The 22,227-nt window shown below is 43.0% G+C and overlaps 1 protein-coding gene and 1 pseudogene across 1 annotated transcript in view; one reads left to right on the forward strand and one right to left on the reverse strand.

Annotated features, from left to right (window-relative positions):
- Nucleotides 1-11,164: 11,164 nt before the first annotated feature.
- Nucleotides 11,165-11,284, reverse strand: LOC136649852 (5S ribosomal RNA; annotated as a pseudogene).
- An 8,545-nt stretch (nucleotides 11,285-19,829) lies between these two features.
- The window catches only part of LRP12 (LDL receptor related protein 12), a 38,064-nt gene continuing 35,666 nt past the window's right edge, over nucleotides 19,830-22,227 (forward strand). The window contains exon 1 of the mRNA XM_066624138.1: nucleotides 19,830-19,954. Within this exon, the coding sequence (XP_066480235.1) occupies nucleotides 19,873-19,954 (82 nt within the window). The 5' untranslated portion in view covers nucleotides 19,830-19,872. The remainder of the gene's footprint in view (nucleotides 19,955-22,227) is intronic.

Consider the following 22,227-nt stretch of genomic DNA (forward strand, 5'->3'; position numbering starts at 1 on the left):
ACCCAATCCATATTGGGACAATGGCATGGAAGAGGGGGACTTTATCCCTCTACCCCCACCATAGTCTGATCCAGACTGCCCCCTTGATGCTTTTGAATAAAAATCAACTGTTTAAGGGCCAAATACATTGTTACTGTGTAGTTTCGCCCTAAAAATCTATCAAAACCTGCCAAATCTGCTACTTACAGTAGGTAAGGTGAATTGTGCAAACTCTTTCACAGGGTGATCCCATCACCATTTCCTACCAATCCCACAGTAATAACAAGAGGAACATCAATCTCAAGCTCACACATTTCTGCTGCCTCTCTGCATGTAGGGCATTTTTGTGATCCAGCGCCAACACACCTTATGCAATCTGTTCACTTATTTATTTGTGTGGACAGATGCTGCAGCTGGAATGCACTCACTTACGGATAAACATGTATCCCCATCTTCTACACCTTCTACCATACATCAGTGTGCAATGTGTTCCTGTACTGCATGGAACCAACACACTGTGCCACTGTATGAACTAGACCTCAGTCCACTTCAGATTCTGTCAATCATTTGTTCCTGGCCCATTCTGACAATGGAAAGCTGCAAACAGGTATGAATATACTCCCTAATTCCTCCGCTTGTTTTATCTCTCTGCAAATATTGTATGTTCAGTATCTTTGTTGCATGGAATCAATTTAAAGATTTTATGAATAGAATCCTTGGTGAAGAAAATTCTGTCTGTGTTTCTATCACAGGACTGGCCTGGGTTTCTGTATGAATTGTGAAATGAAGTAAATGAAATGTGAGGCTGCTGTGAGGAGGTTAATAGTAAATTTGCATTTTGCTATTGGAGTGTGAAAGGAGGAGCTGAGAAGCATTGTTAATTCTCCCTCCCCATCAAGAGCGCTTAGGAAACTAGTCAGTTATCTCTCAACACTTTCCATTGCTGCTTAACATTCAGCCACAGTAAGTAAAAACCAGCATTGGTTACCATTGTACTTATTAAAGCCAATAGAGCATTACAGAAAAAAGATTTACAGGTATTTAAAAAAACACAGAGCAAGAATAAAAATAAAATGAACTGCAGGACAATTGCTTCTTTGTGACTGTCTAGTTCATATTCCATATGCTGCTGAAACAATGATCCAAACCAGAACACATCTGATGCGTAATAAATCAAGTGCAAAATTCCCAGATGTTTCTTCAACAAGAAACAATGAATGTATTTACATCTCCACAGAGATAAAAATGAATATATTGCCACCTTAAGTTATAGTACAGTAACATTCTGCAGAAATCAGATATGTATGTCTTGTTTTCATTTTTATCCCACCTTTCACCCAAAAGTCTCAAGGCTGTGGAACTGCACTTGCACCTACTGTGCACAGCAAATTCATCCTCTGCGTGGTGCCTTCCACAGTGTGTATACACACAAATAGGAGAGGGCCATACAGACAGTAAAACACACAGGGATGCCAAGGTCCTGACAAACAGTCATGGGACTGTTTTCAGCAGGAACATGTCCTCAGCCACAGCTGTAGGAGACAAGAAATGACCCTTTCACAGGGGCCCTTTAAATGTTACTTCAGGCACATGGGAAACGACTCTTCTGCAAACAATTCTTACATGGCCGGGGCAATCAGTGGCATCACTAGGGGGGACCACACCAGGTTACAACCTGGGGGGGGGACACCACTACTGGACAAAATTTTGGAAACCTTTTGAAAAATTTGCATTATTCATTCATTCTTTCCTATTCCACCTTTCTCCCACACTCAAGAGCACTCAAGGTGGTTAAAAGAGTAAAAGCAGATACTAATTAAATTAAAACAATAAACAGAAAAATGATTAAGGGCTCAATCCTATCCAATTTTCCAGTGCTAATGCAGCTGTGCCAATGGGGTGTGTGCTGCATCCTGTGGTGAGGGTGCAGTCACAAAGGCTTTCTCAAGGTAAGAGAATGTCTGCTTCCTTACCTCGGGGCTACACTGCAGCTGCATTGGTGCTGGAAAGTCAGAAAGCCTTAAAATACTAAACCAGAACAAACCTGAGGACCATACAAAACTATTAAACTTGCATCTCATTAAAATTCCATCCCACAATGTCACTAAAAAACCTTCCTAAATAAAAAGGTCTTAACGCCCTGCTGAAATGTCTTCAAAGAGGGAGCTGTTCTTAATTCCAGAGGGAGGGAATTCCAAAAGCAAGTGGTTACCACTGAGAAGGCCCTGTTTCTAGCGGCCAGCCCCCTCACCTCTGCTGATGGTGGCACAGTCAGAAAAGCCCCCTCTGATGACTTGTTGAGTACAGGTAGGATTATGTGGATTATTTATAAATAGTACCGTCATGCTATATATCATTGGAAAGGTAACTTCATGCAGAATGTAATGAAACAAACTGAGTTGAATGATCTGTATTCTAACAAATATGATGGCCAATTAACAAAAAAAACACGCAATTGCCTTACGTAACAAATTTCCTTAACTCAAAACTGAACAATGAGGCTGAGGGCCCAATCCTATGGGCAATTAACATTGGTGCTGAGCTCCGGTGCCAGCACTAAATGCCGTAAATGTGCCATAAAGCACATTAACGCCACTGCGGGAGCAGGGAGCATTGGTGCTGGGCCCAGTGCTGGGAGGAGGACACCACGCGGCCATTGGAGTCAAGAAAGACAGTGCTGCCTTTCAGGGTGGCTGGGGGGGGGGTTCCAGGGCAGGGGGAGGAGAGGGGGGAGGGGGGAGAGGAATCGGCCCCAGGGGATGGGACTGGTGGAGGAGCCAATCCTCCATGTCAGGCTGCAAAGCCAGACACTGAAGTTTTCAAGCTCACTCTGGCAAAATAGTCAGCACAGACTTGAGAAGCTCCATTGCAAGGCTGGCACCCTTACTTGGGGGAAGGGGACAAATTCCCTCTGGGGCTTCTGGGGCTTGCATAATACAGCAGTCACCATTTTGGCACTGCCGTTCCTCCAGGTGCTGGGAAGCTTAGGACTGGTCTGTGAGAGAGCCAATGAGATCTTATTATGACACAGCAGGGAACCAGAAAGGTTTTAGTATCAGTCAGTTCTCATTTCAGAGAAATGCTAGAACTCTTATTCAGTTGTGTGAGCGTCATCAAATTGGCCACTGGTTTTTTTTGTTGGTTACTGATTTATTGGGTGACCTGTACTGTTGTATATTAAAATAAATAAAGTTAATGGGGGTTACACCAACTGTAGTGATGCCACTGCATTCAGGCTGTGCACATGATATTGTAATTTATTCTGTATGGTCTGGTAAAGGAGGAGGTCCATCATGGGGGTGATGCAGTGAGATCTCATGGTGACATAAATCCTAGTGACTTCCACGACTTCCAGGTAACTTCTGCAAGGCATTTTGGGGCCCACAGAGGCTAATGGATTGGGTTGCAGCCTGGCATGACTCAGAAGAAGCATTGGTCATGAACTAGCATGGAGGACAAGATGGGTCATGGGGATATAAAGTTTGATAATTTTTGTATTAGAGTAATTGCGCAATTACTGTATGTATATCTACTCAGAAGTAAGTCAAACTGAGATCAATAGGACTTACTCCTAGGACTTGTGTGCATAAAACACACCACCTTTTCAGTAGGTATTTCATTATGCTATGTATGTTATGTTTTTGTTCTTTCTCACCAGCAGCTCTCTTTGCACAAACGCACATAAATTTAGCAAATGTTTGTTGGATGTATCAATAAGAGTTTGAAATAATTGCCTCAGGGATAATGTCTTCTTGTCTAAAAAAAAAAAAAACTGAAAGTGGTGCATTTTAGGTAAACTATTTAATGATGATTACAAAACAAAAGGTAATGCTGCATGCTAATTCTAATTTCCAGCCATTGTCTAGTGCAAGAATTTCCCATGTATTTCTTTGTAATTTCAAAGAGCCGCTATTATTAGGTTATGAAAAATCTCAAAATAAAAGATACTTCAAAGGTAGCAAAACTTTACTGCAGCAGGGTATCAATCTAGTATCACTAAATTCCATAGCTAGCTTATGAGATGCTGAGTCTGGAAATGAACACAGATATCAAGTGATGTTTGTGGTGTGTGCTTCCTTAGTTATTCACCCCATTTCTGGGATTAAAATGCAAATATTTGACGTATGGATTACTGATTACAATTACATTGCTGCAGTGGGGTCTATGCGGGGCTGCCATTGAAGACCCTCCTGAAACTTCAGCAGGTACAAAATGCAGCTGCCCAGGTGCCGACTGGTGTCAGACAATTCAATCATGCCTTGCCATTGTTATTTCAGCTACATTCAGTTACCAATTTGTTTCTGGGCACAATTCAATGTGCTAGTTATTACCTTTAAAGTTCTACATGGCTCTGCCACAGGGCAAGATACATTAAGGACCACCTTCCTCTGTATGAATCTCCCCATCTATAAAAATCAAGGAGAGTGACTTTCTTGCATATCCTGCCACCTTTTGAGGTTTGATTGGTAGCTACACACAAGACGACCTCCTCTGTGGTAGCCCCTCAAAATATGGAATTCTCTGCCTTGCATCCCTCTCTACCAGTATTCTGCTGAAGACTGAAGACCTGGCCCTTTACATAAGCTTTCCCTGAGTTTTCTTGATTTATTGCTCCTCCTTATGATTTTGTTTTAATTACTGCTATGATATTATTGCATATTTGCACTGATTGTGTTTTTACATGATATTATAAGCAACCTTGAGTCCTCAAATGAAGAAAACCAGAGTAGAATTTTGGAATAATAATATAAAACATTCCTATATCATTAAACCGTTTGCCCACTTAGCTCAATACTGTCTACTTCAAACTGGCAGTGGCTCTCAGTGGTGTCAAGCAACAGTCTTTCTCAACCTCTACCTAAGATTCTTTCCACTTGAGATGAGGGGAATCAAACTACCTGCAGTTAATGTTGGATATTTTACATACAAAGCATATGTTCTACCACAAAATATTGCCTCCCCCCAATGTGAACTTGTGCTCTAATTCAGAGAAAGTTAATTAGGCTTAAATTCCATTGAAATCAATGGCACAAGTTAGTAACAACTAAACTGCTGCATTAAATTTTAAAAGCAGTTTGACTTTTTTCTTGATGAAGCCCCCATTCACATCATTCCTCTACTGAACAATTTGTGAAGTGAGAAAATGCATCCCCTTTGTGCTTTCCCACCTGTGGCTCTAAACAAAATAAATCTAATACATGGATAATTGCTTTTAGGTTCAACCCTTAAGAATGCATTCAGAACAGCAAATGCAGGCAACACATTTGTAGTGCCATTTTCTCTTTATATGGTCAACTTCTATGTCACCTGCTATATCCTTCCATTTCAGTGAGGCCAACTTTCTTTGTGCAACATCAGTGTACAAAACAAGCAATATTTCTGCCTGAAAACAGCAGTGTCCTTTTACAACTGTAGCACCACAAAGAGTAAATAGGTAGCTGCATGTGACAATCAACATCTATTATTATAAAAACATCTATTATGTACCAGGAGCATCATAGGAAGGGGAGGGAGAAGGTTATCCTCCCATTGATCATTAGTTACATAAATATGGCTGCCCCGTGGTCACTCATTGTTCACATAACCAACATCCTAGCAAGTTTCATAGCTCAGCCTCCCAGCCTGCTCATTCTGCCTAGAAACTACAGTGTACATCGTTCAGGAAACAAACTGTCTACAATGGGCAGCGTCTAGAATAATTTTGTTGTGCAAGCCATGTAAATGCATGTCTCCTTACCAGCCCCGTTCTCCCTACTAAAGCTCCTAAGTTATCCCTAAACCTGCCCCAGAGGGTCAGGAAAACATGGCAGGCATATAGTAAATCCGGAACTCCTGGATTTGTCCTATAAAGAGTGGTGATGTCATCACTAGGAGTGCTTAGGTGTTGCCTCTGAAATTTTTTCTCATTTGGGATGAAAGGAGATAGGTCTTTAAGGCACAATCCTATTCAACTTTGCAGTGCCCATGTAGCTGCAATGCAGCCCTAAGGGAACAAATGTTTCTTTACCTTAAAGAGGCCTCCATGACTGTTCCTCCACTACAGGATGCAGCACATATCTTACTGGCACAGCTGCATCAGCACTGGAATGCTGGGTCCTAAATGAAACAGACTACATTTCTAATTAGGAATAAGCTGCAGAAGAAAAAAATACTCCACTGAAGAAATTGATGTTGACTTTTTTGTTGTATAGTCTTAGTGGGGTGTGGTTATAGGGGAATTATTAATATTTATATACCACTTTTCAACAAAAAAGTTCACAAAACAATTTAGGCCCATATCCTAACCCATTTTCCAGCACTGGCATAGCTGTGCCAATGGGACGTATGCGGCATCCTGCAGTTGGGTGGTACTCAAGGAGGCCTCCTCAAAGTAAGGGTGTATTTGTTCCCTTACCTTGGAGCTTCATTGCCCTTATGTCAATGCTGGAAATTGGGTTATGATTGTGCCCTTAAAGAAAAAATCAAACTAAATGGCTCTTGGCCCCAAAAGGACTCCCAATTTAAAAAGTTGCAGAAGAAACACTAGCAACAACCACTAGAGAAGACAGTGTGCTATGGTGTATGGGGAGAGTTACTCTCCTCCTACTAGATATGAGAAGACATGATAAATGCCATGACAAGCTCCTGCACTTCATAATTTACTACTGACCCACTGATGCTCATCAGTGGCATGACATGGAGCAAAAAGGAGCTGCAGAGGAAGGGAGAATAACTAGGAGCCAGGGAGAAACCAGGAATGGTGCACAACATCTGCTCCAAATATAATTTCTGTTCAGTGGTCCTGAATGTGCCATGATTCCTCCCAGATTTCAAGTGTATAAAGAACTGCTTTGCAAAATATGAAGAAAAAAATATCCATGGTAGCTGCTACTACTTCTAAGCACTGTAGATTTAAAAAAAAAAATTGATAGAGAAATATCACATAAAATAATATCAAACAATAGTGGCACCTGCATTAAACTGATCAAACATGTTTCGGTATGCTCATAACTGTAGCTAAAACAAACCCACCCAAAAGTAACAGATTTGGTACATGTATGTTCAGCTAGCAAACAAAATAGTCCAAGGTAGGACCATCCCAAACAAGGGTTGGACTAAAGTGGTCACTTTGAGCGACAAGCTACAAACTGGAAGGGAATGTCCTGCACACTGCATCTGCCTGTCAACCCCCCACCTTGAGCCACCCAACTGCTTCATCCCACTCTCTAATCATCTTTTTGCTCACTAACAGCAAGTGAAAGGAGGATTGTAGAGGCAGCCGCATAAACCACAACAGCCATGCTAAGGAAAGAAAGAGACATCATTATGATAATTCCCTACCAGGAAAGCGATCAAAAACAGAATTGCTCCACCTTCCTGCTAGGCATGCAAGAAGGGGGTGGAGATACTGACCCCTCTTACCATTAGTCTTTTTTAAAAACAGAGCACTTGAAAAGCACTGCAGTGCAAGTAGAAAGCTGGGGCATTTGGTGGGCTGCTGTGAGATACAGGAAGCTGGACTAGATGGGCCTATGGCCTGATCCAGTGGGGCTGTTCTTATGTTCTTACTGAATCTAATTGTAAACTCCATCACCAAGACTTTTGCTGCTTCTTTCAACTATTTGTTACCCTTTCCTCCACTGCTAGTTAATTCCCACCCTTCTATTTCTTCAGTTTCCGGAGCATGCTGGGATCAGTGTCCTCTTTCACTCCCAGCATGTTCAACCCAGACTGTGTGTTGAAAGACACAACTAGAAAAAGCTAAGAAGGAACCAGAAGATGATGGGGCCTAAGGTGAGAAGGGTGCAGTACTCCAAATCCCTCCCCACTGTTCCCTTCCTCTCTCCTCCCCCACCCCCATTTTAAATGACTAGGCAGGCAAAGAAGTGGAAAAAATTGAAGCGATTGAAAAGTTAGGCACCACTTTGGTTTGGGATAGTACTGACCCAAAGCTGGTACAGATCCAAAGCCAAAATTCTAAGCACTTTTATTGGGAATGTCTTGTTGAACTTGATATCAATATGCCCAGCTCACAATATGGAAATATCCCAAGATGCCCAGTTCACCCATAAGGCTCTTCTCTGACCAAAAAGCTATCCCTCTCAGAGAATCAGTTAACTGTGATATGGGCCTCCAAGGGTGAACAGAAAGGTCATAGATAAGGGCAATCAACAAATGAGGATAAAAAGGTTAGGGTAAAAGGGATGAGTCAGAGTACCAAACCCCCTCTAACAGATATCTCTGTAAACAAACTGCCAATGTGTATTGAATTGCCATCCTCAGATCAACATCCTGTACTGATAACATGCCAAATGTTGTTTTGGGTGTCTGCCTGTATGTTATTTTCCCCTGGATATTTTTTCTCTCTTTGTGTCCTCTTGTCCCCCTCCCCTATCGGAAAGACCCTATAAAACCCACATCATTGTAATCCTTCGGGGTCCTCCTTGGGTGTGGAGGTCCCATTTGCAAACGAGTAAACGTTAAGAAGTCCTTTGAATTCTCCTGTCGCCTGTTGATTGCCTCTCCAAAAATCCAAAGAACCGTGTGTGTGTTCATTCGGGGTCGGTTTTTGGTGCCTTGTGACTCAGATTGGAAGGCAAGGCTCTGCGAGGATCGAGACGAAGTCACTGCAGGAGACAGCGCACCGCCAGAAGGTAAAGTGAGTCAGCTCCCACACCCTTTGTGTGTGTCCTGGCGCTGGGTTGTCTCTGAATCTGACCGTCTCCTTCTGTGCAAGAAAGAGCCCAGGAGAACGGAACTTCGCCCGCGGGAAGGTACAGCGCGCTTAGGTGAGAATTCTCTGTGGGAACCCAGGGTGGGGACCCTGAAGTTTGAAGGGAAGTTCTAGTGTGGAGCTTCAGTGGGGAGGGTGATTGTGTTTGTATTACTGTACATACATATTGCTGATTGTGTTTGAATTACTGTACATATTGTTTGTATATTATTACACATTTTGCTGTGTTGTGTGTGTGCGCCCATCTCCGTGGCTTCAGAGCAAGGCCACGTGGTTCTCTGCCTGACTGAGTGTTGTGTGACTGAGATACGAATGAGAATATGAGTGTGTGTGTGTGTGTGTGTCAAGGCAGCAAACCCCAAGGTTTTGAAGGATTGTCCATGAGTGAGTCACTGTTTTGGGCAGCCAGCCAGTCCAGTTGAGACCCCAGGCAGGAGGCTCCCAGGCAGGAGGCCAGCCTGTGTGACAATTAAGATGAGGCACTCAGAGCCTGAGCCTGAAGGAAGAAACCCTTTGAAATGCATATTGGATAACTTTGAGCCTCTGGGAAGGGGAAACCCCACCCTTCTGAATGGGCGCATTACTGGCCAGCTCAGAATTTCAGTGGCCAGCAGAAATTTCAGTGGCCTGCCTGTGCTCCTCTAAACTGAGACAAATGGTGGAGGCAACTTGGCTGCGAAGGAGACCAGACCTCTTTTCCTCAATCTGTGTACACTCACTGAAGAAAGAGATGGCAAGATAGAGGATACACCGGTCCCTCGCCACATGCCCCCAGATGAACATATGGAAATTCAACACGGGAGGTACAAGCTTGTCAGGTCACTGACTATACACAATGTCGCCTAGAAGACAGCTGCTGGAAGATGAAGAACACCTTGCTCACCTGATGCTGAAGAATATGTTGGAGTTGGACCTGCTGAGGGGACTCACGGCCGATGAATAATGAGCTGTTATAAGCATGTATGATTTCTTTGGATGAAGTTGCTTTAGTGTAGCATTTTTATTTTCTATTCATTCTATTATTTTCCATTGTATCTTCAGTTTGTGTTTGCTTTCCTGAATGTAATTCCAGTAACTTCTGTATTTTGTACCAAAACTTTGGATTATACCTGTATTTAGCATTAACTTAGGTAAACCTCACTTGAAAGTTGCTAGACAGGCTCTGGCACCAAGGAGCTAATATGCATTTTAGCTGACACTGCTGGCCCAGTTTACCTGCATCCTGGGAGATTAAGGGAATTCCCTCCATTCATACCCTGACTTTCACATTTATCTCCAAACCTTCTGCCTACATGTAAGCAACTTTTCAATATCCTTAAAAACTAAGAGAGTTTGGCTAGCAAATAGTTACTCTCCTGAGTACCCAAACATAGAGTCACTCTTCAGGGTGTACACGATGCTCACAGACCAGACGCCCAGACAAGTAGCTATGTTTGCACTTTAACCCTTGTGTATTCAGAATGCTCTGTAGAAAGTGAAAGTATTTTTTTGTTTTGTTCAGCCCAATAGAAAATAGTCTCTGAACCAAACTAACCTTACATATGATCTCAAAGACCTTGCTCTGAAACCATGTCACCCATAAGGTTTCTCCCAACTAGTTAAACTGGCTTGTGGATTTTGGTTGGCTTAGATCTCTTTTAGTATTAATTGGAGTTATTGTAGTTCTTATATTTCTGTCCTGTTGCTGTATCTACTCAATCCCCTTGTGTTTTCAATATGTTAGGACTCAGCGCCCTACAGCCCCTCCTGTCTCTCCTGCCCAAGTTTACCGAGCGAATTTGCTAAAATTCCACCTCCTTTCTGTCCCCCCTTGGTGCCCATCAGGGGGAAAAACTGATATCAATATGCCCAGCTCACAATATGGAAATATCCCAAGATGCCCAGTTCACCCATAAGGCTCTTCTCTGACCAAAAAGCTATCCCTCTCAGAGAATCAGTTAATATGGGCCTCCAAGGGTGAACAGAAAGGTCATAGATAAGGGCAATCAACAAATGAGGATAAAAAGGTTAGGGTAAAAGGGATGAGTCAGAGTACCAAACCCCCTCTAATGGATATCTCTGTAAACAAACTGCCAATGTGTATTGAATTGCCATCCTCAGATCAACATCCTGTACTGATAACATTGCCAAATGTTGTTTTGGGTGTCTGCCTGTATGTTATTTTCCCCTGGATATTTTTTCTCTCTTTGTGTCCTCTTGTCCCCCTCCCCTATCGGAAAGACCCTATAAAACCCACATCACTGTAATCCTTCGGGGTCCTCCTTGGGTGTGGAGGTCCCGTTTGCAAACGAGTAAACGTTAAGAAGTCCTTTGAATTCTCCTGTCGCCTATTGATTGCCTCTCCAAAAATCCAAAGAACTGTGTGTGTGTTCATTCGGGGTCAAACTCAATGAGGATTGCACCATGCATTATCTGTTTATTTGGTGTTGACTATCAGGTTGGCAACCTTCAGTCTCGAAAGACTATGGTATAAGCCTACAGCACCCAGTATTCCCAGGCGGTCTCCCATCCAAGTACTAACCAGACCTGACCCTGCTTAGCTTCCAAGATCAGATGAGATCGGGCATGTGCAGGGTAACAGTTGCTACATGACTATCATGTTGATTCCTTATTTAGAAGAATGCAGGAATATAATAGAAGCTTGAAAAATCTGGCTTTGCCAAAGATGCATGCTTTATAGGCAAATCAATGTTAAGATAACTAGCAAGACAGGCTGTCTCTCACATGCCATCAAGAGAATATGTCCAATATCACAAAGGTAAGTTAAAATCAACTCATTTATCATTTGTCAACTCATTTATCTGATGGCAACGAGAATGCCTGAAAGCTAATTTTGTTTTTGCAATATTTCCAGTATTTGCATTATTTTACAGATCTGGGAGTTTTCATGTATGATGCAAAACCCAAAAGGGGAAACCCAATTCTGCTATTTTTAAAAAAGTCCATTGCTTCTATGAGGACTTCCTTATGCGAAATTCATGGCCTGAATCCAAAGGAGTATGCAGTAAGGTTAAGTTTAGACTTGCTTTTCCTCAAACAACAGCCCTCTATGCTACTTGTCAAAGTGCTTTTGAAATGAACCAGAGCTGCAAAATGGGCTGTTGTTCAAAGAGGGGGGGGGGGAATCAAAAATTGTACTTGGCAAGTGCAGGATTTTTGCTTGAGCCTATGCAGTTCTTTGGATCTTACCCCATATCTTTCAATTGATTGGAGACCTAGAAAATATCAAGAGAAGCTTTTGCTGGAAAACCACTGGGGCTCTGACATGGATGCTGTTGACAGTATTCATACAAAATGACACAGTGATGGAATAACTTTTTTGTCACTTTTAAATATAGTACATTTTATTCTAATCTACTTTTTAAAATTATTTATTGGTTACTTCAGGTTAAGAGATAAGTGCAACATCATTACTTCTGAATCTGTCAGCCCAGTCTATTCCCTGCTATGCTATCGCATGCAGCCACACCAAGGAGGTGGTCAGGAGACCTGGAAGAGATAAAGAAAAAATATTTCTTTATTTTTTCTTTACCTCTCTGTAGGCCTCCTGATGACCTATGGGTCTCCATGGACCTATACCAGTATACAACTGGTGTAAGTCCAAAAAGAAAAAAAGGGAGGGACTGGGTGAGGAATAGGGGATAATATACTGGCTCATGCCTCCCTTGATCTGCCCCCAAACCCTGCCCTCCCTTCCCTTCCCTCCCCCCCCCGAATGAGCAGAATACTCATTCTGCTGTCACAAAAGGCCCATAGAAGTGGGCTGTAAACAACTTATAAAATAGTCATAGGAAAGGCAAGAGTATTACATATGTTGAATAGTAAAAAAAAAAAAAAGCAGCAAAAGCCTTGCTGATGGAGTTTAGTCATGATAGCAGGGATTCATGAGCTAAAAATTCACTTGCGCTAAAATTCTGTTTCAAGGGCTGTTTTTAAAAACACTGCATCTTATTAGTCTCTCCAGGCACTAGTTAGATCAGAGCTTCTTAAAACATATTTTATGAGTAAATCCAGAAAGAAAAACCCAGTTTAGACTTTTTCTAAGTATAATCTCGTAATAGCCCTAGTCTAACTATCATTGCAGGTTGACCAGGATCACAGAAAGGCATTACAGGTACCTCTCATTTTACACAGGGGTGATGTTCTCAAAAATCAGCGCATATCTCAAAAATGCATAAATTAAAAATTTTTTTTACCATAGGAACTTATATAAATGGTACAGATTGGGGGGAAAAGTCAAATAACACATTGATTGGTGACTTAAGGAGGATGACTATTGGGGATAGGAAAGTGGGGCTACAGATGTCGATGGTTGAGATAATTCATTGCTGCCAGATTATAGATTTTACAATGTCTTTCTGGCAGCATTCATTTCTTTTCTTGAAATGCCATTGCCAGCAGCACATTTTTACTTGCTTTTGAGCTGTGTTCGATCATCTTTGATGAAAATAGCCAATGTACTCTCAATTAAACTGAATGCCTCTGTCGACCACTTAGCTGTTAGAGTTCAAATGACATCAATCTCCTCTTTTTTCCCTGCTTTGTCACATTCCTTTTCTTTCTCAAGGTTAACCAAATCTTGGGGCAAAAGTTCTCTTTTAGGAGAGTCTAATAACTCCTGCACATCTTCTAACTCCTCTAACTCCAACTCTCCTAGCCAAACTCACAATTTTTTTCTCTGGTTTTAGATAGATGACTTTCAACTCTGAAGCCTTTTGAGCAGCAATTTTCAACCTTTTTTCATCTCACGGCACATTGACAAGGTACTAAAATTGTCAGGTTTTTGACAATTGACAAGGCACACCATGCTGCCAGTGTGGGGGCTCACATCCCCCACTGGCCCTACTAATAAATGACCTTTCCCCAAATTCCTGTAGCACACCTGTGGACCACTCATAGAATACCAATGTGCCACAGCACAATGGTTGAAAACAGTTGTTCTAGAGTACCACCAGCCCAGTGGTATGCAAAGATGATCCTCCTTGCAAATCTCCATCTCCACTGCCCAAGCAGATTTTGGCTAGAAGATCAACCTCTGTCTCAAGTAGGCTCCCGCTCACCAGCTGATTGTCAACAGCACTGCAGACAATCAGCTGGTGAACTGCTGGCCATAAGAGTGCAGAAGTTTCCCTCCTTCCTCAGGAGCTTCCATGTGGTGGAACCAGAAGGGGTGGGGCCACAGGTTAACATCACAGGATTGGTGGTACTTATCATAGAAACGGGAAGGATCTGCAAGGTCATTTAGTCCAACCCCCTGCCTGTAGCAGGAAATCTTCCAAAAGCATCTCCAGCAGAAGCTTGTCAAGCCTCTGCTCAAAGATATTCAGTGAGGGAGAATCCCACCTCCCTCATCAATCTGTTCCACTGCTGAACCACCCATACCATCAGGAATTTCTTCCTGATGTCCAACCAGAATCTCTTCTCTTTCAGTTTGTACCCATTGGATCTAGTTCTACTTTCAGAGGCAGTTGAGAACAAATTTGTCCCTTCTTCTACTTAAGATAGAACATAAAAAGTGGTACATTGGAGGCAGAGGTTGAGAAACACTGCTCTGGAATCATGTGCTACATATGGACACAGTTTTTTCTAAACACCATTCATACAACAACTGCATCCCATGCCTCACTGACAAGCATGGTAGAGTCTTTCATGTTAAAAGATTTCCAGAAATTTTTAACAGTCATTTTTCTATCATCAGTAGACTTCATTACAGCATCAAATGTTTTCTTGAGATAACACAGGTCTGCAACCAAAAAGCTGTTTTCATAATTTTATCTGATTCTTATGTTTTTTGGTGTGCTGAATTCAAAAATGACCACCGTTTTTTCCTGGGACGTCAGGTTTTTTCACAATCGAAATGTGCCTTGGTCAAACAGGTAGCTGGAAATCGCTAAATTTCAAATTCATCATACTTGGGGGGAAAAAACTGAACATGGAAAAACAAATTTATTTTCACTGCCAGTGCTCCCAAAAACATGAAAATACATGTTCTAGACTTAAAAGCAAAAATTTGTTGATGGAAGGTACATCTTTTGCATGGTACAGACATCGGAGAAAAAGACTTTCTGTCTTACTTTTTTCATGAGGGCAATTTGGTGTTTTGCACTGATTTAGAGGGGTTGATGGCTCAGTTCCATATTCAGTATGATTCTTCTGAATGGAGGCTTTTCATTGACTCTTCCAAAAGAAGCTTAAAATCAGTTTTACTTCACAATGGTGCCCGTTATGCGTCCATTCCTGTTGCTCATTCGGTGTACTTGAAGGAGACTTATGAGAACTTGGAGTTGGTACTCAAGAAAGTGGGTTATCAAAACCAAAACTGGTTGGTATGTGGGGATTTAAAAGTATTGTGTATGCTGCTGGGACAACAGGCTGGGTACAACAAATACCCTTGTTTTCTATGTTTATGGGACAGTAGAGACCGACAAAATCACTGGAAGCAAAAAATTGGCCACCAAGAAGTCTAGTTGTTGGTGAAAAGAATGTTCTCAGAGATACACTGGTACCCCCTGAGAAGGTTTTATTACCACCACTCCATATAAAATTAGGATTAATGAAGCAATTTGTTAAGGCACTTCCCAAAGATAGCGAATGTTTCAAGTACTTGGGATCCAAGTTTCCAGGTTTAACGGAGGCAAAACTGAAAGAGGGGTTTTTTGTTGGCCCGGATATTAGAAAACTCATATCCGACAAAGACTTCATCAGTTCAATGACTCCAACTCAAAAAGAAGCGTGGGTTGCCTTTACTGTGGTCATAAATAACTTTTTGGGAAACCAAAAGGACCCAAATTATAAGGAAATGGTGGAAACAATGTTGAAAGCGTTCCACAAGCTTGGTTGCTCCATGAGCTTAAAAGTCCATTTTCTCAACTCACACCTTGACTATGTATTTTCCTGAAAATTTGGGAGCAGTGAGTGAAGAGCAGGGAGAACGTTTCCATCAAGATATAAAAAAAACGGAAAGAAGGTATCAAGGGAAATGGAGTGTAACGATGATGGCTGACTACTGCTGGATGTTGTATAGGGATCTTCCGGAAGCCACCTACAAGAGGAAAAGCTCAAAAAGAAGTTTAGAGTTTAAAAAAAGACGATTTCACAAGCAATCTACGAGTGTGGTGTTAATTTTGTTGTCACCTGTGCAAATGAGTTAATATTTTTCATGTAAATAAAATATTTGCGTTAAGAGATTTTTTAAAACGATGACCACCCGTTTGTTCGAAAACCTGACGTCCTAGGACAAAACTGCTATCGTTTTTGGATTCAGCGCACCAAAAAACGTAAGAATCAGTCAACAAAACCAAAACAGCTGTTCAAAAAATTTTTTTGCAGACCTGTGTAATGAGCCTTAAATATTGACTGGATGAGGGATGTAGTGTTCAGGGGAAGACAGACAACTTGAATATTTTCACAAAGATCTTGAATTGAACTTGGATGTCTGGGATATTATCCACCAGCAATAAGATTTTAAAGAAAAGATTCTCACCTTCACAATATCGACTCATCCTTCAGCTTTGACTCAAGGTAGTCACAGAAAATATGGTCAGTAACCCGTATCTTTGAAAAGATATGAACTGATAAAAGATAGCCACTTTGGGCGCCCATTGGGGAGAAAAACAGGGTTACACACACACAGCCTTTGAGTGCAGAATGACACAGAAGAGCTGGTTTTCACAAGGTTACAGTATAGTATTAACTGAACAAGAACGTTATTTCAAAAATGTATAAATCAAGCTTGTATAAAATGAGGGATGCCTGAATATGGTTTAAGGTCTTCATGAAAGAAAGAGTAGGGTTGCAAAGAGCCTGCTACTGAACCAATTTATGGACTGGTCAAGTTAAACACATCCCTTCTGCTTTGAGACACTGTTTGCTCCCCTCTCCTTCATTTACCTTATAGTCTTATAGTAATGACTTTTGTCATTACATTATAAATGGATAATGCAGGGCAACTGGTTTCCAATTAAAAAAAGCTGGACATCTGCATCAACAAGCTACAGGGAGGCAGCAGGAAGAGTTTTCTGTTCAACATAAGCCATGAAAAAGCAGGGAGCCTGTGCAAAGGACCAGCTCTCTTTAAAGGTGAGGCAATTTTCCAGTTGCCTCAGGGGTCGTGTAGCAGAGCTGTCCCTAGCTCCAAGTGGAGGAAGAAAAGGCAAGTTTTTTAAATTTATTTTTGGGGGAGGAGAGAGAGTTTCAAGGAAGGTACTGAGAGTGACCGAGCTTGAGGGAAGGGGAGGAAGAGTCAGCGTGTATTCATGTAGCTGTGCCTCCCAGGGCCTGGACTTCACTGCATGTCACTGGTTTAGACTTGCCTAACTCTGTGTTGGATGTGCCTGCTTGGCTGCAATCCTAAGCACACAGGGAGCGGGTCCCCTTGAGACCTCTCAGTGGAACTCACATCCGCGGAAAACACACATAGGAGGATCGAGCGGCATGTGAATACATATGCACGTGTGCGAGTTAAAACCTCTCTCGATACAAAAGAGAGTGAGTCGCCTGGGATGCATGCTACCAACTAAAGCTGCCAACCTATACGCTTTTGTTTGGAAATAACAGTGCAGTTCTCTGCACGTGTACTCAGAAGTTTCCTTGTGTCCAGTGTGGGTTGATTCTAAGGACAGGCTTGGTAGCATTGCAGCCTAAGCTTGCAGACCTACACACCAATGGTTCCCAAACGTTTTAGACAGGTGGCTACTGGACCATTGTCTGTGAATCCCACTAAGGCAGCAATTTTCAGTCTTTTTCATTTTATGGCACATTGTCAAGGCATACCATCAGTTTTTTTACCATTTCAAAGGCACACTGCACTGCTGGTGGGGTGTTCACATCCCCCAATGACCCTATTAATGAATGACCTTCCCCCAAACTCTGGTGGCACACCTGCTGACAACTCAAGGCACACCAATGTGCCATGGCACACTGGTTGAAAATCACTGCTCTATGGCTACAATCCTATACATTTTATAGGGTATCAGGTTTTTTGTGAGGATTCTGTGGCTCCCATAGCTGGTTTCCATGGCTCCCTGGGGATCCACAGCTCACAATTTGGGAACCACTGCTATACACACTTACCTGGGAGTACTATAGGACCAGGCTGCCTGAGTGATTTCCAAGTACAAAAAGCACCCAAGTATTATTATCATTATTATTATTATTATTAACAGTATTTAAATACCGCTTTTCAACTAAAATGGTTGGCAACCTTCAGTCTCGAAAGACTATGGTATAAGCCTACAGCATCCGGTATTCCCAGGTGGTCTCCCATCCAAGTACTAACCAGGCCTAACCCTGCTTAGCACAGAGAAAAATCAAAAAACTAAATGGCTCTCTGTCCCAAAAGGGCTCACAATCTAAAGAGATGCAAATAAATACCAGTAATGTTGATTTACAACAGGGCTGGGCAAACCTTCAACTTTAGGGATCCTGAACAATTGTGAAGGAGAGAGAATTTCAACAGGTGCAGCTTGCCATCTGTGAGAAATTCCCTCTTCTATAAAGGCAAACTTTCAACTTTAGGGATCCTGGATCTTTAACAATTGTGAAGGAGAATTTCAGCAAGTGCAGCAGGACTACCTGCCTGCAGCTAGATACAGTAATACGGAAAACCAGACACACTCATAAGTCTCTCTAAAATCTTTAAAATACAGAAAATCATTGCAGACAATTAGCAATGATTTTTAGGTTCACACTACAATGGAAAGTGTCCTTTGTGTATCAAAACCTAGTTTTGCAGCTGTGTCCCTGAGCGCCTATGCTTCATGGGAAACAGATCCACAAGCCAAAGAGCTGCTGTAGGAGGCTAGTTTCCTTCCAGATTTGACACTGTTGATGAGTGTCACCTTGGCTTGGCGCTTATGGCTTGTGGCAGCAGCCACTGCCGTGCCCCCAGCATCCCACATGGGCAGTGAGTCTGGGTGAGATCAGAAAATGTAAGATCCCAGAAAATGTCTGGGCCCCTCCTTTGGTTCCTGGACTGCCCCCACTTTTTGACCCTGGGACAGGGTACAAATGACTCCTTGACCCCTATCTCATGGAGCCCACCCTTCTCCCCCCACAAGGTGCCCCAGTAAAAGGGATGTTGTTGACATCCCTTTTGCATGTCTTTTAGGCTACAATTCTATCCACAGTTTCCTAGGGGTAAGACCCATTGACTATAATGGGACTTACTTTTGAGCAGATGCGCCTAGGATCGGGCTCTTAGACCGTCAGCCTTTTGGGGACAGATGGGGTGACCAGATGTCATAACCACAAGAGGACAAGCCATCCCAAAATGTAGGACACCCAAGAAAAATGTAGGATGTGACAAAATAAAAGCTAAAAACAATCATATTAATTTCATGTGGTTAATTTTAACACTATTACTATTACATTTAAAACGATATTACATACAATTTACTGATTCCAAGAAGGCTCTGCGCTGCCTGCTCACAGGGAAAAGGAGGACACTGAAGCTCTTTTCCAGGGCCCAAGGCTAAAAAAGAGGATATGTCCTGGAAAAAGAGGACTCCTGTCACTCTGGGGTCAGGGAACCAGACACGGAGGCTGCAATCCTATCCACTGTTACCAGGGAGTAAGCTTCATTGACCCTAATGGGGCTTACTTCTGAGTAGACATGCCTAGACTGGGGCTCTCATCTATTCCGCTTTGCACACCACTTTCCGCTGCAAAGCGGTCTATAAATCTTCCTCCAAAGCACGTGGCCATCTGCGCGCTTCTTCTCCTGGGGCCGATCCAGGCCTTGCAGCCCCGGAGCCCGCAGTAGGGCCGGGTCTCCTTGCTACGCGCGCGGCTCCCCAAAGGGAGAAGCGCCGGGAGGGAAGCAGCCAGCCAGCAGCCCCAGCCTTTCCCGGGCGCCAGGCTGGAGTCTCCTCCTCTGGAGGAGGCCGGGCTGCCTCGCCTCCTCCCCTCCCGGGCAGCCGCTTTGCAATGCGCAGATGCACCGCCGGAGCCCCTCCTGCCCGAGACGGGAAAGGCAAGGCGAGGAGGCCGAGGCCGGAGCAGCGACAGCGGCAGCAGCAGCCCATGGCTCCCCGAGCAGGAGGCTGAGGGAGGAGAGCGCACGGCTGGGCTGGCTGCTGAGGGTCCCCTGGAGAGGGTCCCCTGCCTGGAGCTGTGGGGTGGCCGCCAGCAGCAGCAGCAGCAGCAGCTCTCCCCTCTCCATCCTCCCCCGTGGCGGTGTTATGGCCCCTTGCTGGAGCACAAAAGCGTCCCTCGCCTGGAGATCAGCGCAGCTCCTGCTCCTCGTCGCCGCCGCCTGCCGTGGTAGGTACCGCTGTCTCCGCGCCCGGCCAGCCCTCTTCCCCTCCGCTCCTTTGTCCCCAGGCTGTCTCCGGGCCCAGGAAGGGGGCGGGGAGAGACAAAGCCGCCTTCGCCTTCTCTTCCCCGGCTTGCCTCTAGGAGAAGGCTAGTTTGTTTCTCCAGCCTGCTACTCTTGCCTTCCCTTCCGCCCTCAAGAGAAGCAGCCCATCCTGGTCTGGCCGGCTTCACAGCCCGATCCTATGCTTGTCTACTCAGAAGTAAGCCGCATTATAGTCAGTGAGGCTCGCCCCCAGGGGAGTGTGCATAGGATGGCAGCCTATTCTGCAAGACTAAGGTTGCCATCCTAATAGGCACACTTTCCTGGGAGTAAGCCCCGTGGAACACAATGGGACTTAATTCTGAGTAGACATGCCTAGGATAGTGATGCGAAGCTGCCATCCTCTGCATACTTTCCTGGGAGTGAGTCCCAATGAATTGAATGGACCTTTCTTCTGAGTCTAGGATTGTGCTGTGAAACTTCCTCACGGAGGTTTTTGTCTGAACTGGGGGGTTGGAACGGGGTTTGGGCCCAGCTGGCTGTCTCTTTGTTGTGACTGTGTCTCTTTTCCTCCCCCTCCCCCCACACACACATATGTGTTGGCTAATTCCAGAGTTGGGGTGTAATGACTTGGGATGGGGAGGAAGAAGGGTCAGAGAGAAGTTGCTGAATTTCATGCTGAAAATAATTTTTGCCAAATTTTGGCTTGGTTAAGACAGATGGTGTCTGGCTGCATTTGAGAATTCCTTTTCTCACCCACCCCCATCCTGGAATAATTCTTTTCTTCCTACCCAGCATACACAAACACTCTCACTCGCTTTTAAAGGTAAGATGCAACTATGAAAATGCTGTGTGAATTGAATGAGGCCTCAATCTAGTAACATGTCTGAAAAGGGCCTGATGAATCCACAAAGGCCTGTGCTCTTTGGCCTCTATTTTAATCATCATCCTTTGCAAACTTGTCACTTGTGTTTGATGTTGTTGCATTTGATGTATTGCATCTAGAAGAAATTATTTTCTTAGAACAACCACTTGAGATCGTGGGGCAAATTACTTCAAACGTTGAATGTTCATTGATTTTATTTGGTTCCCTCCCAAGTGCAAAAAACCTTGTCTGTATTATTATTATTTATGGAATTTTTTTATTGTGCCTTTTTCCCCAAAGGGCACTCAAGGCATCTATTTTCCTACTGTATATCTTTAGCCCATAGGCTGCCCTAGATAACAAAAAAAACTTTGGCCCTAAATCACAAGTTGTGCTGCATAATTAATTTTGAAACAGATCATGGTTATGTATTTGTTCATGCAAGTTGTATAAATATGTCTGTTTTAAGGAGCTCTGAAACAATGGGGCTTTCTGGTAACAGCAGAGAATAATTATTGATTCACAAGGAGAATCTACAGTGTAAGGTGCAATAATTAACTTATTTTATATGCAAAAAGTGGGCTTTATACTTCTCAGCCTGTGCAGGAGACAGATTGTGGTACTACAATGTATAACAGTTTGTGGGAGTTGTCTCAAGCCTTTGCTTAACCCACTAGTCAGCAAGAGGCCTGGGTTGGGTTCAAATTCACTTAAGGTTTACATCAGTGTTTCTCAGCCAGTGGTATGGGTACCACCAGTGGTACTTGAAGTGGTGTCTGGTGGTACTCATGAGACTCCTGGACACCTGCTGCTTGTGAAGCCTTACAGCAGAGGACAAATGTTGAGAAACACTTGTTTACATAATTTAGATACAAAGGGATGTCAAAATGTTGATTCAAGTTTATTACAAATCATGAACCTTCTCCTCAGCATATTTTCATACAAAACTATAAAGTAAGGAATTGTGTGTGATTGAATAATATAGATCCTAACTCTATTTAGGTCTGGAACCCCATCATCACTGCTCTCCACACTTGCATAATAACCACAGTTGAGTGATCTGACCTTGTACTAATAATATTCTCATTATTTTTACTTTATCCATTCTTATTTCTTCCTCACTTTCACAAAGCACCTCAATATTTATTCTCTGGGTGTGTTTAGAAGATCTCTTGTTGATCCCCTTAGTAGGTCCTGATTTTTAAAAATTATTTTAAAATAAATTTTATGTCAGTGATGTTTCATTGTATGTTAACTGACCTATCATCTACTTAATGTGATCAATAACTGTATACCTACAGTTTGTGTACTTTATGCTCAATATCCATTCGGACAAGGTGGCACTTGTGAAGTTAATGGATTTTTGTTTTGTTC

The sequence above is a fragment of the Tiliqua scincoides genome, chromosome 4 (assembly GCF_035046505.1).
Source record: "Tiliqua scincoides isolate rTilSci1 chromosome 4, rTilSci1.hap2, whole genome shotgun sequence".
Classification (NCBI taxonomy): Eukaryota; Metazoa; Chordata; class Lepidosauria; order Squamata; family Scincidae; genus Tiliqua; species Tiliqua scincoides.